The sequence below is a fragment of the Dichotomopilus funicola genome (assembly GCF_033296635.1).
Source record: "Dichotomopilus funicola strain CBS 141.50 unplaced genomic scaffold C8A04scaffold_7, whole genome shotgun sequence".
NCBI classification, from domain to species: domain Eukaryota; kingdom Fungi; phylum Ascomycota; class Sordariomycetes; order Sordariales; family Chaetomiaceae; genus Dichotomopilus; species Dichotomopilus funicola.
In genome coordinates, this window is record NW_026944028.1 from 70174 (window position 1) to 86983 (window position 16810).

Genomic DNA, 16810 nt, shown 5'->3' on the forward strand with positions numbered 1-16810 from the left:
AAATTGGGACATCGCCATGAAGGACGAAAGAAATAGATACCCACGACCGCAACGACAAAAAAGTGTAACCATTTAATGTACCAAAATACAACAGACAGCACAAAACAAACCATGTAAAAAAACTCTTCGGGCGGGTGCATAGTAGCTCGAAAACAGCTGCTCTTGGGAGGCGTATTATTGGCGTGATCTCGGATAGGGGCTTTTTTTAGGTGTATCTCTTCCGGCTTGGTTGGTTGGCGCCAGGAGGAAGGGAATAGAGAAACTCTCCACTCTTGCTAGTTTTTGTTGTATTACCTTGATTCTGCGGATGATAGCGGACTGTTGTTGTCTCTCCGTGATGGTCAAAGCCAGGGGGTTCGTTCGCTATGATCTCGGCCGAATTATGAGGACAACCTCCAATACCTTCCAAGACATGGTCTCTAGAATGCATCATCAGAGACTCATGAGGTTGTGTTGCACGTGGGATTTTACTCCGCATTTGTTTTTTAATTGTTCAAAAGGAACGGGGAAACAAACGCCAAGGTGGGAATTTGACTACCACCAGGAGGTGTTTGAGAAATACAGGGGTAAAATATAAGGGCAGCAGCAGCATTCCATCCAAAACGCGCCGATAAATCCTTTCATATCCGGTTACCCCCATCTGACCTGACTTATCAGATGCCTCAAAAGACCCGGTCTCGGCAGCCTACCGATTTATTTGTTTCGACGAGAACCAGCGTTTTGTTTAATGGGGGTGAGGAAACGGCCCTTACCCCTGACTCGCCCTGTAACCGCCGATTGCGACGTTTCTTTTTTGGCGCGCGGAAGCCTGGCCAGAAAGAAGTCTGGAGCCAAGGAACGGGAAGCAAAAACGAAACGAAACGCAACTCAGGGCGGTAAGCTGCTGCTCAGGCCCTGGCCCCCGTACCCTGTGCCTTTTTCGGGCCTTTTTGTGTCGTGTGAGTGAGTCGGACAAAAAGATCCACGAGCACGCAGTACGGTCGTACCCAAGCGGGAGAGAAACCCCTCCAGCAAGCTCTTTCATGGCTTTTTCTCCGAGTTGCAGGGGCAAAGTCCCGAACAATGACGAGTTGAAAGGCGGGAGGGCGCGTGGGTGAGCCCAGCTCGGTCTTGTCATACGCGACCTGCAAGGGGCGGGGGACATGTCTTTTTATCTCAAACTGCCACACTGCACGGCCAAGTCAAAGGACGTTGCTTGTTGGCGCTTGGCGGGATCTGTTTCCACGAAAGATTCCGGGGTAAAGGTAGTACGGATGACATGGATCGGAAACACAACTTCCCCCCTGCTTTTCTCCTTTCTCACTTGTACGTCGTCAAGGTGTAGTGTAAGTGGGGGTCGCGACTCGAGGAGGAAGGGTGAGAGGGACTTACAGTAGAAATGGCCATCTCCCCGCTCCCCCTTTTTGGGTTGACTCTCGTAGGGTTGTTCAGTCGAATTCAGTTGCAGCTCTAAGTGAGGGTGCTTTCGGCCGTTTGTCTGCAAGGTGAGAATCTCCTTTGTCTTTGTTTGATCTTACTCCGGCCTGTTCTCGGGCCTTCAACGCGGTCTTGGTGTTGGTCTTCAAGACGGCGGGCCCCCTTTTCGGGCCTCACCGGCCTCACATCCGACCCTGACATGACCCTCATTGCACCGCAGAATCAAGGCCGGCCTTGTTTTATGACTCTGATTATCTAAACCCAGCTTGATCTCAACTGATATCTCCCCCGTCTCCTCTAGGGCTCCACACACTCCCCTTCTTCAGTTTCAGGTGCTTAAAATCCCAGCCACTCCTTCAAGCCCCCCTGGTGGATAAGCTCCTCAAATCCCGTCCCTTCATTTCATCTTGGTGTTTCCTAAAGGGGAAAGAGACATAAACACTCACATATTCATCACGGCTGGACCTTCGTTTTGACAGCCAGACTGCCGCTTTTACAATCTTTCAAATCACCATTTTTTCACTCTCCTTTATCCATTCTCTCCATCATTTGGGATTTGCGGGTCATTCTCTTCCCTTCATTTTTTGGACATTTTTCTTCTTGCCTAAGGGCCGGTTGCAGTCGACACGATGCATTCCCTTCTTTTCACACTCGGTCTGGCGACCGCCTTCGCCCCCTTTGCAGCAGCACACACGACCTTCACCACTCTTTTCATTGACGGCGTCAACCAGGGCGATGGCACCTGCATCCGCATGGCGAAGAAGGGCGATGTAGCCACCTTTCCCATCGCCGGCGGACTTGGAAGCAAGGACATGGCCTGTGGTAAGAAAAACCGAGTTCTTTTCTCTCTTCATCTTGTGTCACTCTTTTCTTCTGATTTCTGACAGAGAAATCCCAGGACTGGATGGACAAGACGCCGTGGCATTCACCTGTCCAGCCCCCTCCGGCGCCAAGTTAACCCTCGAGTTTCGCATGTGGGCCGACGCCGCGAAGCCCGGCGCCATCGACGATTCCCACGTCGGCCCCATGGCCATCTATCTCAAGAAAGTCTCTGAAGACATGAAGGCCACCCCGGCCGCAGGCGGCGGTTGGTTCAAGATCTGGGACGAAGGCTTCGACGCGGCGGCCAAAAAATGGGCCACCGAGAAGCTGATCGCCGACAACGGCCTGCTCAGCATCGACCTCCCCACCGGCCTGCCCGAGGGCTATTACCTCGCCCGTCACGAGATCATCACCCTGCAGAACGTCACCAACAACGTTGTCGCCCCGCAGTTCTATGTTGGCTGCGCGCAGCTGCACATCGCCGGCGGTTCGGGGGGGAATATCCCCTCTGACAAAACCGTCGCCATCCCCGGCCACATCAGCGACGCGACCTCGCCCAGCCTCGACTTCAATGTCTACCAAGAAGACCCAACCACCTACAAGGTCCCCGGCCCCAAGGTCTTCTTCCCCACCTCCGGCAGCAACACCAAGGTAACCACCACCAACGACAAGATCGCCGGCACCGTCCCCGCCACCTGCCTCCTCAAAAACGCCAACTGGTGCGGCACCGCGGTACCCGCCTACACCGACGAAACCGGCTGCTGGGCCTCCGCACAAAACTGCTGGGACCAGCTCGACGTATGCTATAACACGGCTCCTCCGACAGGTAGCAGGGGGTGTAAGCTATGGGAGGAGAAGATGTGCACTGTGCTGCAGAACGCGTGCCAGTCGAAGCAATTCCAGGGTCCGCCTAAGACGGATCTGAAGGCTGATGCGGAGGGGGTGAATGCGCCTGTTCCGGGAAAGTTGCCTGGGGCGGTGAATGAGGGGGTTAAGCAGGTTGGTGAAGGGGAGGGGAACAACGGGGCGGCAGCGACGGCGACGGCGAGTGCGGCTGGACCCGAGGCGACCGGCGGGTTGAAGAAGAAGTGTGGGTTGAAGAAGGCGCGGAGGGAAGAGATTCGGAGGAGGAGGGTGGTGATGGCCTTGCCTTGAGTGCCCTTGAGTGCCGGCACTCGTTTGTTGGAAAGCTGGACTTGGTGTGGGACGGACGGCTGAAGAGCTGTCGGTTTGATTCGATTCGATTCAATTCGTGTGTGTTTTTTTGACATTTTTTTGTTGTTCATTTCTTGACGGGGCTGAGACCCTTGACTTTTGTTCGATTCTATGTTGGATCTTTTGACCATTGGTGGTGGACACTTGCAAAGTTGGAGGAGAAATGGCTGGGTACAACTTACGACTGTGAACGAACAAGTATCATTAAGAAGCCTTGTCTATTGAAATGAAAAGACATAAACATTACAAGCAAATACCTTCTACCAGCGAGGGATGGCACTGCAAGAAAAAGCGAACAGATTAGTCTACCCCCTGACCGTTCCTTAACGCCTGTTGGCACCACACTCAACCAAGCAGCTGCATGATATCCGCCATGCGCGTCTCCTTAGTCTTCTTGCCCTTCTTCTCCTTCTCCTGGAAAGCCTTGTTAACAAGCTCCCGCTTCTCACCCTGAATATTAAGCACCCGCTCCTCCACAGTCCCCTCCATAACAAGCCGCCAGACCGTTGTGGGTCGGGTCTGGCCCAAACGGTGGACGCGGTCCACGGCTTGGTCCTCAATAGCCGGGGCCCACCAGCTGTCCGCGAGGACCACCGTATCTGCTGACACTAGATTCAGGCCCACGCTGCATACGCTTAGACTAGCTAGCATAATACGAGTGGCCGGATTGTGATCGAGCGCGCGGGTGGCGGCGTCGCGTTGGGAGGTGTTCATGCTGCCGTCGATGCGGGTGTAGGTATACCCGGCTTCGTCGAGCTGGCGCTGGATGACGGTCAAGAAGGAGGTCCATTGCGAGAAGATGATCACCTTGGACCCGTCGTTCTTCAGTGTCGCTTGAAGGATCTTAAGGAGTGCTTCTGTCTTGGAGCTCTTGGAATCCGGATCGACATCTTCCGCTTCCTCCTCGCCTGAATGCTCCGGTGCTGGCTCCACCAGCTTGTCCTCGGCCAGTTCAGCGCGGCACATGGGGCATTTGTGTTGTATCTCGATGACCTTGGAGATGCATCCACGGCAGAAGACATGCTTGCAGTGAGTGATGACCGGGTCGGTCAAGGATTCCATGCATACTGGACACTCCTCTTGGCTTTCGATGACGAGCTGAAGGGCTTGCTGCAGCAGCGCTCTATTCTCGGCGTTGAGCGGTACTACATCTTGTTCCTCGAGAAGTTTCATAAGATCCGAGATACGTTCTTTGCAAAGTGTCCAATGGTTGCACCTGAATCTGTTGTCAGCCTCAGTCCCTTGGAGGAAAGTGGGCGGGGAAGGGCACATACGTTTGGCGAAGACGGAGGAGCCGCTCAAGCACGCCTTGAAATCTGCCCTTCTGGCCCAACTTGGACTTGGCCTGGTACTCCTCCAGGGCACCATGTGCCTCAGAGCTAGTAACTGTTAGTGACGGCACTTCTCGACAGCTATAGTCACGAGAACTTACAGCAAAGCCTCGTATTTCTTCTTCTCCCCCGGCCAGAAGGTGATGCGATGGATGTATTCCGTCTTGGCGGGGAGCTTGAGGTCAACAAACTTCATGTCCTTCCGCCGGCGAAGGCAGAGGTCCCTCATCAGGGACTGCAAGATTGCCTCCGCGCGGCTGTCGCCAATGGCCAGTGGCCTGGTAATGACGGTGTTGAAGATCTCAGACTGCTCTACGCCTCCTGTGATGTGCAGAAACTTGAGAAGTGAATGAAGATCCCGGATATTGTTCACACTGTGGTCCATCGTTAGTACTGAGAGACCAGCGACCGTAAACGGAGGTGCATAGTGTTGCAAACTCACATAGGGGTACCGCTCAAGACCCATCTTGACTTAGCCTTTAGCTTGCAAGCCGCTTCGGCTGCCTTCGTTTTGGCGTTACGGATAGCATGGCCCTCGTCTAACACAACCCGACGCCAGTCGAGCTTGAAAAGGGGGCCGTTGTTGGCCGCTTCGCTACTCAAAGTGCCGTAGCTTGTGACGACGACACCGTAGCTCCCTAATGATTTTGCAGCTGTTTGACGAGAGGGTCCGTGGTAGATGAGCACCTTGGGAAGGTGTTCTTCGTCGACATGTCGCTTGATTTGCTGTTCCCAGTTGCTCATCACGCCAACTGGCGCCACAATGAGTGTGCTTCCTTTCCCTCCGGTCATGATCAGACTAATGACCTGAAGCGTCTTGCCCAAACCCATGTCATCTGCTAGGATGCCACCAGACAGCAGGTTAGGGGCTGCCACAACCGTGAAGTTGGTGGCGATATTGGTGTATCGGCCATGGTTGTCACGCTTCCAGAGCTGGACAGACTCAGAGGAGCCTGGCGCGAGGAAGGTGGGCTTCTCCTTGGCTGCGAGCCACGCCAGACCCTGGAGCTGGTATGGCAGAAGGGTTGCTGATACCCCCTCGGGTTGTTCAGCCGCAGGTAGCTTGGAAAGCTGGTCCTCATTCATGGCCAGTGTCTGCGCAATATCCCCGCCGGCACGGAAGTTGACAGCCTCGCTCGCTCGGGTCAACTCCTCCAAAGAAGTCTCCTCGTCCACATCAATCGGAAGCCCGGCGGTGCCTCTGCCGCTCTTCAGGCCCATATTTTTCCGTTGCTGCTCATTCTCCTTGCGAGTCTGCTTCAGGTGCGTGGCTTTCAGGAGCTTATCGCTCTTGAGACGTTCTTCCAGCTTCGACCGGGCAAAGGAGTTGATGGGTCCATGGATGAACAGGCGAATTGGGCATTCGTAGTAGCCCTTCTCCCCTATGAGAATGGACTCGATGGCAACTTCTCCGCTATCCTGAAAGCCGTGAGCGGTCCTGGCTGGAGGTAAGGGGTGGTTAAAATATGCACACGAAAACGTACTATGTATGGCGCGAGTTTGGCGGCCAAGGCTCTTGGAATGTGGCCAATTTGATCTCCGAACACGTTATTGACCCGGATAGCATTGGAGTCGTACTATGACTAGCGGTTAACGTTGAGCCGCGGATAAAGGAGTGGAACAGACGAAACACATTACACATACTTGATTATAGGGTTCTCTCTTGCAAATGACCACTTCTCCGGCCGTGGCCATGCCATTGTAGTACCTCACGCCCACAATTTTGTCGTCTGTATGGTTTTTAGCCCCAAAGCCACGGGATAAGACAGCTGAGGAGACCTACCCAAAGAGCCGTATAACTCCCGCTGAGGCTCGTCATCACGTTGGGTTAGCTCTGGCGTTAAAGGCTCATCGTCATGATTTTGTCCCTGGCTATATCCAGACACACTTGTTTGCAAGCGAGGTAAGCTGGAGGAAGCAACACGGGGTGCCTTAGATGGTGGGGGTCCATGGGACCCAGGCACAGGTTGGAGCGCCTCGGGCTCACGATGCCGCTTTGCTAGACGCGCCATTGTCCGTCAATACTTGGGGTAAAAAAGGCGAAGAAAATTCCTGAGATTCCTCGTCAATTGGGCTCAAAGGCTTGATCAGGAAGGAGTTCAGAATGGAAACTCGAAGAAATGGGGTTCCGATTGCAATTAAAATGATAATTTGTTGATGAATGAGAAGAGACAGGGATGGGAGCTTGTAATGGCCTAAAGGGGAAAGAGTAACGCGCACGGTGGTGCGTGTGCACGTGATGAGGGAAGGGCAACCCTAACCCAAGGGATGCTCTGGAGTTATTTAGTCTCTGATGGGAATTTAACATTTATTTTCTTCCCAGGAGCATTGTCTCGAATTTATATTTTCCTCGCGATGAAACCGAGCGTTGACCACGAGATGACCGAGTGTTGATACCGCTGGCATCCGAGCAAAGTGGCCAGGGCACAGGAGGCCTGGGCTCAGTCCCACTCTTGCATTGACTTCAAGCAACGGTGCCGCCCTACGATATCATGGTGACCGACCACACATCCTGATCCGGTCTCTGAATTTTCTCAACGATGGTAAGATTCGGCAGCAGAGACAGCCTCTGATAAGGCACGAAGGACGATGAGAAAACAGTAGTAGAATCAAAATAACATTACAGCATGAGCATTACAATTAAACCACAGTTCTCAAACTCAACAGCGAAAAAAGACATGACCACCCATATTTTCCCTAACCGACCAACCTCATCGCTGGCATTCCATCTTTCTTACAGGTCCGATCTTTTTACTTAACCACCCAAAACACCACCGAGAAGGCCGCCGCCCTTCTTCTTGCCGCTCTTCAGGCTACCACTGAAGGACCCGAGACCGAGGCTTTCCAGCACACGATTCAGACCCAGAGTCCCAAGCAGGCCGTCGACTAGGCCGCCCAGTCCAAGACCGCTCAGCTGTTGAATCAGTTAGTATGGGCCTCAAAACACAATCATCAGGCCCGAGGGGCTTAGGGTTAACGGGCAGAGAGTTTAAACTTACCAATCGGCCAACAAGGTTAAGCACACCAGATAGTAAAAGCCCAACAGCAGCTAAGATCTGGAACAGCGGCTCGTTGAGCAAGCCCCAGAGCGGGTTGAGCTCCTTCTTAGCATGCGGCATGTCCTCGAGCTTGCGCTTGGCGTTGTCGATGCACTGCGTCACGTCGCCGGTGAGATCCTTAAGCACATCGGCGAGACGGTACTCCTCGGGCGTGGCCTCGCGCGCTGCCGTCTTGTGCTTGGCGTTGGCGGCGATGCGGCCCTCCGGGTCGAGGCCCTTGATGATGCCTTTGGCTTCGTTGAGGATACGACCGCCTTCTTCGATCAGCGGCTTGACTTCCTGGACGAGCGCCTCTTCGTCGCGCTCTTCTTCGGGGGTGCGCTCGGCTTTGTCGATTTTCTAGGGGGTTGTTAGTTAAGTACTTAGGTAATGGGGGGTAAAATCATGGCTTACCTCGGTGATCATCTTGCAGATCGGACGGATGCTGTCGAGGCACTGCTCGACACAGACGGTCATCTGCACGGCCAGCTTCTTGTCCTGCTCGGCCTGCTCGCGCTTCTCCTTCTCCTCGGGCGTCTCCTCTTCCTTGGGGATGTCCTCGAGCAGTGAGCAGTGACCCACGGTGTTGCCCTTGTAGTCGACCACGTCGCCGTCGTCGTCGATGTCCTTGCCCGAGCAGACGGTGAGCTCGCCCGACGTGAGCTTGCCGATAAGGTTGCCGTCTTCGTCGACGACGTTACCCTCGCGGTTGACCCGCCGGCCCGACATGGGGTTCTTCTTGCGCTCGACCGGCTCCGGCTCCCAACGCTCGGCATGTCCGATTGTATTGCCGTTGCGGTCGAGGACATCACCGTCCTCGTCAACAGCACGGCCGAACAAGACCTTACCGTCGCCGCTGGTGAGACGGCCGACGATATCGCCCGAGGGCGTCACGACAGTGCCGTCCTTGGCCACCGTGCAGCCTTGAAGTTCGGCGAAGGGCCCTTCCTTCAAGCCCTCACGCTCGCCCTCGGAGACGAGATCGGCCTTGCCGAGGATGTCACCGCTTTCGCTGAGGATGTTGCCGTTCTTGTCACACATGCGGCCCACCATCCTCTTAGCGTCACCCTCGATGACTCGGCCGAAGATAGCTCCAGTGCCATCCACCACGTTACCCGCCTTGTTGACACGCTTACCGGCTAGGATGGACTTGTCGACCTCCGGCTCCTCGGGTTCAGGCTCGGGCGCCCAGCGCTCTGCGTGGCCGATGACATTGCCGTTCTTATCCAGAACATCACCATCCTCGTCGACAGCACGCCCAAAGAGAGCCTTGCCATCGCCGCTGACTAGCCGGCCGACAATGTCACCAGCAGGTGTGACGACAGTGCCGTCTTTGCCGACGGTGCACTCGTCCATCTCGGCAAAGGGGCCTTCCTTCTGACCCTCGCGCTCGGCCTCGGGGACCAGCTCAGCACGGCCGAGGACATCGCCGCTCTCGCTGACCACGTTGCCGTTCTTGTCGCACATCCGGCCGACTAGCTTCTTCAGCTCGCCCTCGACAACACGACCCCAGATCGCGCCGTTGCTGTCGACCACATTGCCGGCCTTGTTGACGCGCTTACCCGCCAGCGCCGAGTTATCAACCTTGGGCTCAGGCTCAGGCTCAGGCTCCGGGGCCTCCTCCCAGCGCTTGGCCTTGCCGATGACGTTTCCATTCTTGTCGAGAATATCACCGTCGGCGTCGACCGTCTTGCCTCGCAGCGCGTGGAGATCACCCTCCTCGACCTTGCCGATCCGCTCACCATCGGCGGACACGACCCAGCCGTCCTTGTCGATGACGGCTTCGGGGAAGCTCTCAAACGGCGCGGCTTCACGCTCAATTTCCTCGCGCTCGTCGTCAGGGATCGGCTCGGCCTTGCCGATGATCTTGCCGTTGCGGCTCCAGATCGCACCCTTCTCGTCGACTTCCTTGCCGACTAGGGTCTTGATCTCGCCTTCGGCCACGCGGCCTACGACGGCCCCGCTGGCGTTGATCACGTTGCCGCCCTTGTTGACGGTGCCGTCCTTGAGGATGCTGAAGTCGACGGCCTTTTCGCCCTCTTGCTCTTCACCTTCAGCTGCGGGCTCATCACCCTCGGTGATATCAGCAGCAGCGATGGTCTCTTCACCCTTCTCCCCCTCCTCAGGAACATCGACCTTCTCCTCAGCGACATCATCAAGTTTCCCCTCCCCCTCCTCAACCTCCGTGTCCACCGGCCCCTCCTCCTGCTTCTCTCCCTGTTCCTCAGGCGCCGCAACACTCTGTCCCTCACCACCACCATTACCGCCGCCAACAACAGACCTAGCAGACCGGGACACAAAACTCAGCCCACCCCTCGCGGCCTTCAAGAACGAATTCCGCGCTTCATCAGTCGGCTGGTTCTCTGACGCCCGATCAAACGCCTTCTTCGCATTTTCTGTCAGCTCGGCCTCCTCGCCTTCGCCTGGGACGGTGGTTGCAGCTTCTGCCGCCTTGTCTTGGATGTTGACGTCGTCTACCTCGGCGGCCTCAGACTCAGGCTGCGGGTCGACATCCTTGAGCTCGATAGGCTTTTCGCTATCTTGCTCTGCCTGCTGCTCTGTCTCCTGCTCCGCCCCGTTGGTCTCCCCATCAGCCTGATCTAGCACCTGCTCCCCCTTCTGCTGCACATTCTGCTTCTGCTTCTGCAGCGCCGCCGAAGCTTGCCGGTCGCGGTGGGTATACTCCCCACTCTGGGAATCAGTGGTCGTGCCACCGTTATTGCTCTTAATATACCCGCCTTGGTAGTCGGGGACAGGAGGCGGCGAACGCGGGGTCTGCGTCTGGTGCTGTTGGTGCTGACCGGAGGAGGTGGCTTCCTCGCCCTTGTTACAGGGCCAGGAGCCTGGGGGGGCTGTTTTTTTCTGTTGGATGTTGCTGCTCATCGTTGTTGTGGGCTGGGGTTTGGTGTTGTTCTTGTTGTTGTTGTTGTTGGACTCGACGTCTTGCTTTTCGTTGTCTTGCCGTTCGTTGGGCTTGCGAAGACAGCAGAGATTGATGATGAGACGCTTGGAGGTGTCGCGAAATGCCGTTTTTTTGGTTGTGATGGGTGTGATATGGGTTGGTAAATGTAAAAAAAACGATTAAGTGCAAATGCGTGATGTGTGTGTGTGTTGTATCCAGTTGATCTACAATCTTAACCGATAAAATAAAAAGAATTGTTTATCCTGTTCTATCTTTCTCTCTCACATAACGTTCCATCAATACATCCTCTTATATGCCCATCAACCATTCCTTCCCCATCCCGCCCCCGATCTCAACTTGGCCAGACTGACGCCATACAAACCCACTGCCATCTCTCAGCTATCACTCGCATAAACCACCTTCCCTCCCCCTAGACGTCATCCGGGGCCCGTTACGTCAGGGGGCTGCTAGTCTTTTTATTCCTATCAACCCGCTGGCTCAACGAAGAACCAACTAACAACGCGCTCATTGGACAATGGGCCAGCTACCGGGATGGTGCCAGTTCTCAGAAGGGGAGGGGGGGCTTGGTTGCCTTGTCCATCCCGGCAGGCTCGGGTTCATCTTGAGCCGACCGTCTTCTTCCTCTTTCCCTTAGTATCACTCGGGATGGTCTAGACAAGCAAGACAAGGAGCGCCTTGCCACGCCGAGACGGGATGACTTCATCGACCCTTCTCCACTATTAGATCTCGTCCTTTTTCCTTCTTGCCTTCCCACCTTCCTTTCCCCGTGGTGTCTTGGCGTGGACTCTAAGAAGGGAGGGGATTGGGCCGGAGTATGCCTGTTTTCTTCGATTGCTCAGCCACTTACGTACTGTGTGAGTTGTGTAACGAGAAAGGGAAATAATAGGCGGGATATTCTCCGAGTGTTGTGGATGTGTCTACACTAGAGAGAGAGTGTGTGTGTGTCTCCTGCTGTGGCGTTCTGCAGTGGCTTAGTTCTACGTAGGTAGGGGGTCTGATGCGGGGGGTAAGGATATAGACGACTCGAGCTTCAAACCGGAATGCAGAAATAAATGGGAATCTGAGTCAAGCATGAACTGACGTCCATCTCTATGGAAAAGGAAGCCCATGAATACCGTTATGCGGTAATCTGGTCGATCGGAAGATCATCAAGACCAAACTCCATAGGTAGGAATCATAGGGAAGGAAGGCGAATAACCATTCACCGAGAAACTAACAGAGTCAGTCTATCCTTCAGACGAGGTAACTGACTCGATCTGTTACCGGCGAGTATCCCGTCCGTTTTCCACAACCGTTTCATCATAACCCCTATCCCTGTTTCCACACAGATCCAGGGATGCATGCGGGAATCAAAAAGACCCTTGTCCAACGGTCAGGAAAAAATCCTCCGGCCGTTTTTCACACCAAGTGCTGTTTCCCCCCTGTCCCCTATGTTGCGGGGACAAAGATCTAGATCCGCGCCGAGACGTCATAACATGGGTTGATTATGGCTGAAGTGTGGCTCAACAGGTCTTTGTGGCTCACGAAAACCTGCTTGTCGTTCGGCTAGACGGGCCAGTCGTTGACTATCCCACACACACCTTTACATGCTCTCAAGGCCCGTGCCTCAAGCTAGCTAGGTATCCGCTTGATTATACAGAAGAATGGAGGATTCCCATATCGACAAGCTCAAAGATGCGTGGATACCTTGAATTGTTCACTTGGCGGGGACCGTCTCCCTTGGGCTGTTAGTAGAGAAGATGTACCGCAGACTCGAAATGCTTGAGAGTTTGTTCTGCAGCTTTATGCAAGCTTGGTCTATTTTCGGCTTTCTTTTTCACCTATTACCTTTTCTGGGTATTCGTCAATATGGGGTCAGTCTGAAGAAAAAGTCAAAAGACTATGCCAAGGGTGAGTGATTCCCATCCAAGCCTATCCATCTATTTCCCTTCACTTCACTCCCCCTAAACCCCTACATTGGAACCCTCCCTCTTCCCAACCTCTATCTCCACCACCATATGCTTCTAACGGACCCGACCACCTCCGTTTCTCCACGCTCTGTGTTCCCCAGCCCTACGAGAACGAAATGTGCGGGGTAGTCTGCTGACCATTAAACACGGTCGGGATCCGAATGGTGAGCTGGATCCCTTCCCTCGTGGACTTAACATCCAAGAAAATATCAGACGGGCTCTCGTTGGGATTCTCCTTCCGCCAGGCCTCTGCGTTCTTTCGCCTCTCTTCCTCCGTGCGCCGTGGCCGTTTTTGCTGCTTCTCATCATTACCTCCGGGAGGCGATTGAGAGGGCTCCTGTTCTGGGTCTTCTTCATCTTCATCGTCTTGGCCAGATTCTTCCTCGTATTCCTGTTGGTGCTGCTCAGCCGACTGAGGTGGTGGTGGCTTTGGAGCCGGAGCCGGCGACTGCTCCGTTTCGTCGTCGCCCGTGCTACCCTTCTGCTTTTCAACCTCCGCCCGCTCTTCCTTCTCCTTTCGATGCAACGGGTTGTTGTTGTCATGAAACTTCCCAACCACATTCCCTTCACCATCGAGGATATTCCCCGCATGGTCAACCATCAGCGAGCTCGTGGCGCGTCCCATGAGGTCAAACAAGCTACGCGGCTGACCCCCAGTGGTAGTAGACGGCGGTGGCCGGGCTCTAGGCCACTCAACGTCAGCGACATACCCCAGGAGCTCGCCGTTGTCGCCGAGAATGTCGCCTTGGACGTTGGCCACGCGTCGTCCGACCATCGAAGGTAGGTCACCGGCGGCGTGGGCTAGGACTTGTCCGATCTTTTCATCGATGATGTCTCCATCTTCATCGACTAATTTGCCTTTGAGAAGCTCGCCAACAAAGTCTGGGAGCTGTGGACGGTTGGCGTCGGATATTTGGATTCCGGATATCCCAGGTGAGATTTTGGGAATGCCCCCTATCTTGGGGATAGGGGCAACGTAAGCTGGGGTCTTTGGCCGCTCTGGTGTTTTTGCTCCGGACTCTTTCTCCTCTCCCTCTTTCTCGGTCTCTCTTGTCCGCGCCTTCTCGTCTGGGGGCGGAATGTCCGATCTGAGCACCTCTTCTACCTCACTTTGACCATCCTCACCTCCCCCGTCCTCCCGACCATCCGTTCCTTCATTATCCCCCGTCTCATGACTTGCGGGTGATGACTGAGATTGTTGTTCCCGGGACTGCCGTTGTTGACTTTGACTCTGTTCTGAAGCCATGTCTGCCGCTAACTCCACCGTATGAGGGCCCGTTGAATAATCGCGTGTCCTATCCGAGGGAGACGAAGGAGAAGGGGAGACAGTGATACTCCTCTTGTCGCTGTCGTCCCGGTATCTGTCCCTCAGACTCAGACCGCGTTGAACTAGGCTTCTTCTAGGAGCTGGGTGCGACTCCACAGTGACTTCAGAATTCGGGTCGCCCCCGAAATCAAGGCGCGTCGAAATGGACGGAAGGCGCTCAGACTCGGGCGGCTCGGCCAGATCCAAGCTGGCGTCGCCGGGATGTGACTGCGGTTGTGGTGACGATGTGTGTGGTGGTGGTGTGGAGGTGGAGCCACGGGTGGGTGTGGATGAGCGATGCGGGGCTTGTGGCTGGTGAGAAGATGACATCATCTGGTTTAGTGTAGGGGGGGAAACGGTGGTCAGGACCTAAAGTAGAGCGGGTGGTGGGGGCAATGGAGGATGAAGATTGTGGCTGGCTGAGAGGAGTAAAACGTTGCAAACAGCTGCAGTGCTGTACCAAGCAGACGGCAAGGCTAGAACGGGATGAACACTGAAAACCAAAAGAAAACAAGAAAAAGTACTCGGTGCACAACCCGGGTACCGTCCCAGCCTCTCGTTCCTCCTTCCAATTTCAGCACTGGCTGTAGGGGAACGCATGAATAACATGACATCAGGAGCAGGCGAGTCCCTGTTCCCACCTCTTCAGCCCATGCGCCATCGTCCAATTTGGAGTTACACGGAATGGGTGTGCTCATGGCCAGTCTTGCCGTAACCAAGAAAAAAACCGGCAGACCAAGTCTATGGATAACTTACTTTTCTACAAAAGTGAAAAAAGACCAAAAAGAATAAATCAAAGAAATAGGGATTTTGGCTCTTCGATACATAATCAGGCCTAGGAATAGGAGAGACGACCGTCTTCAGGATCTGAGAGAACGGCGGCGATGAATGAGCAAAAGAGCACAAGTGGAAGCGGGCATAAGAGAGCCAAAGGGTCGCCGGAATGAATTGCGCGTCCTGACGTCGTGCGACTTTGGGCAGTGAGCGATCTCAAGGTGGTGGGTTAATGCCAAGAGGCATTCGGTCCCGTTTCTCGTGATGCAGGGGGGCTTCAGCGAGCGGGTATTTTTGGAAAACCGGTTTTAGGAAAGAAGCGCTAGCGAGCGCCTAGGAGAGTGAGATTAGCCCTTGCCGGCTTCGGACTTTGCAGGAAAGAGTAGAAGCAAATTGTCGTAAGTGTATGCTATGTATGTTAGCTAGGCGTTCAGATAGAATGGTGGTTAAAATTGAGTTTGGGGGTCGGCCCTGTCGCCGTTTGTTCGGCTGTGATTGTGATTTGCGTGGGGAGATCACATGGAGTGTGCCCACGCTGGGAACTAGCCTCAAAACAGGGGTGCGGATGGGCGCTCCTGTGGGGGCTTGAATAACATCCTCTGGCAGACCGTCTGGCAGTGAAACGGGTCACGACTCATGCGGGAAGCCTCTGCCTGGCTTTTTTTCTCAGTTACAACTTATTTTCTCCGTTCGGTGGAACAGAAGCACGGGCGATGATCGAGGGTGGATATTGTAATGAATTGGATTAAACATTGGGTAAACTCGCCAAAAACCCATTGGTGTTTATCTGCCCGCCGCTATAATATGAAAATGACCACCGTCTTCCACGACCCGTAAAAATATTAACAAGATCCAACCCTCCAAATTGCCCAAAAAATTTCAAAATCCCCAACCCAAATTGATGGCGGTAATATAACAAAAAGCGAAAATAATTGTCTCGTATCGGATGGCTCTCTGCTCTCTGGGGCGGACTCTAGTTGCTTCAGTTCCTAAGGAATTAGCCCCAGTGCCCATCAGCAAACCGAAAACCCCCATGAATAACAGCAGACACTGCAACAACAACGGTCTTTTTCAACCCTCAAAAACGGAATTGTGCGCAGAAGAGAGTTTCCCCAGAGAGCCGAGTGTCGCCTGCTCAGGTTTCTCTACATAGTCCTTTAGCCTAGGTAAGAGACAACACGAGACACAAGGAAAGACACTCTGGGGAGGGAGGTATATGATGTGATGTGTGGTATGCATGGTGCATGTGATGATTGGAAATAGCTGTGAAGATGTGGTGATAATGGTGGTGATGGTATGCGAACGACACTTGTTCTAAAGACTGAAGCCGCGTCGGTATTTTCAACCCGTGCATTATGGTGTTTTCGCAGGGCTGACGGACGCTTGAGAGAGGGGTGGGAGGAGAGCGAATGTGCGAACTCCTCACAAGAGGCAGGACAAAAAGGGACACAGGGGAGGAAAGCAAAGTTCACATACAAGAGAGCAAGCTCAAGATCACCATGGATCTTGGCCTTGAGTGTAATCTCGATGTCGAGGTTAAGGTCTAGCCTGAGCCTCAGGGTGTCGCTCTTGCCGCCGCCGTCACCCCCCTTTTGGTTCTGGACCGCATTCCCGGCTACACCGCCAAGGGCGCCTGTTGCTGAGTTCACAAGACCGCCAGCTGTGTTCTGAACATTGTCGAGTGCGAGGTTGTCGAGCGGGCCGCCGCCGCTTTTCTGCTGGCGCTGGTTGCGTCTCCTCCGTGGCGGGGGCTGGGGCTCGTACTCCTCTGACTCCTCGCCCTCGGACTGGTAGGTCTGCTCCTGCTGCTTCGGCTGCCGCTTCGCCTTTTTCTCATCGGAACCGCTTCGGGACGACATTTTGGTGTTGATGTTGGGGTTGTTGGATGAGGAGGGTGAGGAGGAAAATTAGTTTTCAAGTTAAAGATATGAACGTGGCTGGATGAAAAAACGGGGATCGCTGTCTCTTTAAGCTCGCTCCGATTGTATTTGATCTCTGTTGAAAATGGGCTGCTGTGTTAGGTGGGCTAGGGTCCG

General features: G+C 54.4%; 4 protein-coding genes across 4 annotated transcripts; 1 reads left to right on the plus strand and 3 right to left on the minus strand.

The window, feature by feature from the left end:
• Positions 1-2045: 2045 nt before the first annotated feature.
• Positions 2046-3393, plus strand: C8A04DRAFT_25474 (glycoside hydrolase; the record flags this gene model as incomplete). The annotated part of the gene is made up of 2 exons (XM_062779571.1): positions 2046-2238; positions 2315-3393. 2 exons carry the CDS (start codon positions 2046-2048, stop codon positions 3391-3393), a joined length of 1272 nt encoding a protein of 423 aa, XP_062639930.1.
• A 405-nt stretch (positions 3394-3798) lies between these two features.
• Positions 3799-10705, minus strand: C8A04DRAFT_9617 (uncharacterized protein; the record flags this gene model as incomplete). Its single annotated transcript, XM_062785546.1, has 12 exons — positions 3799-4669; positions 4728-4832; positions 4886-4974; positions 5074-5158; positions 5227-6203; positions 6269-6361; positions 6429-6514; positions 7560-7698; positions 7784-8182; positions 8237-8989; positions 9407-9865; positions 9959-10705. The coding sequence occupies 12 exons, from the start codon at positions 10703-10705 to the stop codon at positions 3799-3801; spliced, it is 4803 nt and encodes a 1600-aa protein (XP_062639931.1).
• Positions 10706-12797: 2092 nt separating this feature from the next.
• On the minus strand, positions 12798-14330 carry C8A04DRAFT_25477 (uncharacterized protein; the record flags this gene model as incomplete). The annotated part of the gene is made up of 1 exon (XM_062779572.1): positions 12798-14330. One exon carries the CDS (start codon positions 14328-14330, stop codon positions 12798-12800), a length of 1533 nt encoding a protein of 510 aa, XP_062639932.1.
• Positions 14331-16088: 1758 nt separating this feature from the next.
• On the minus strand, positions 16089-16633 carry C8A04DRAFT_25478 (uncharacterized protein; the record flags this gene model as incomplete). Its single annotated transcript, XM_062779573.1, has 2 exons — positions 16089-16095; positions 16251-16633. 2 exons carry the CDS (start codon positions 16631-16633, stop codon positions 16089-16091), a joined length of 390 nt encoding a protein of 129 aa, XP_062639933.1.
• Between the last annotated feature and the right edge of the window lie 177 nt (positions 16634-16810).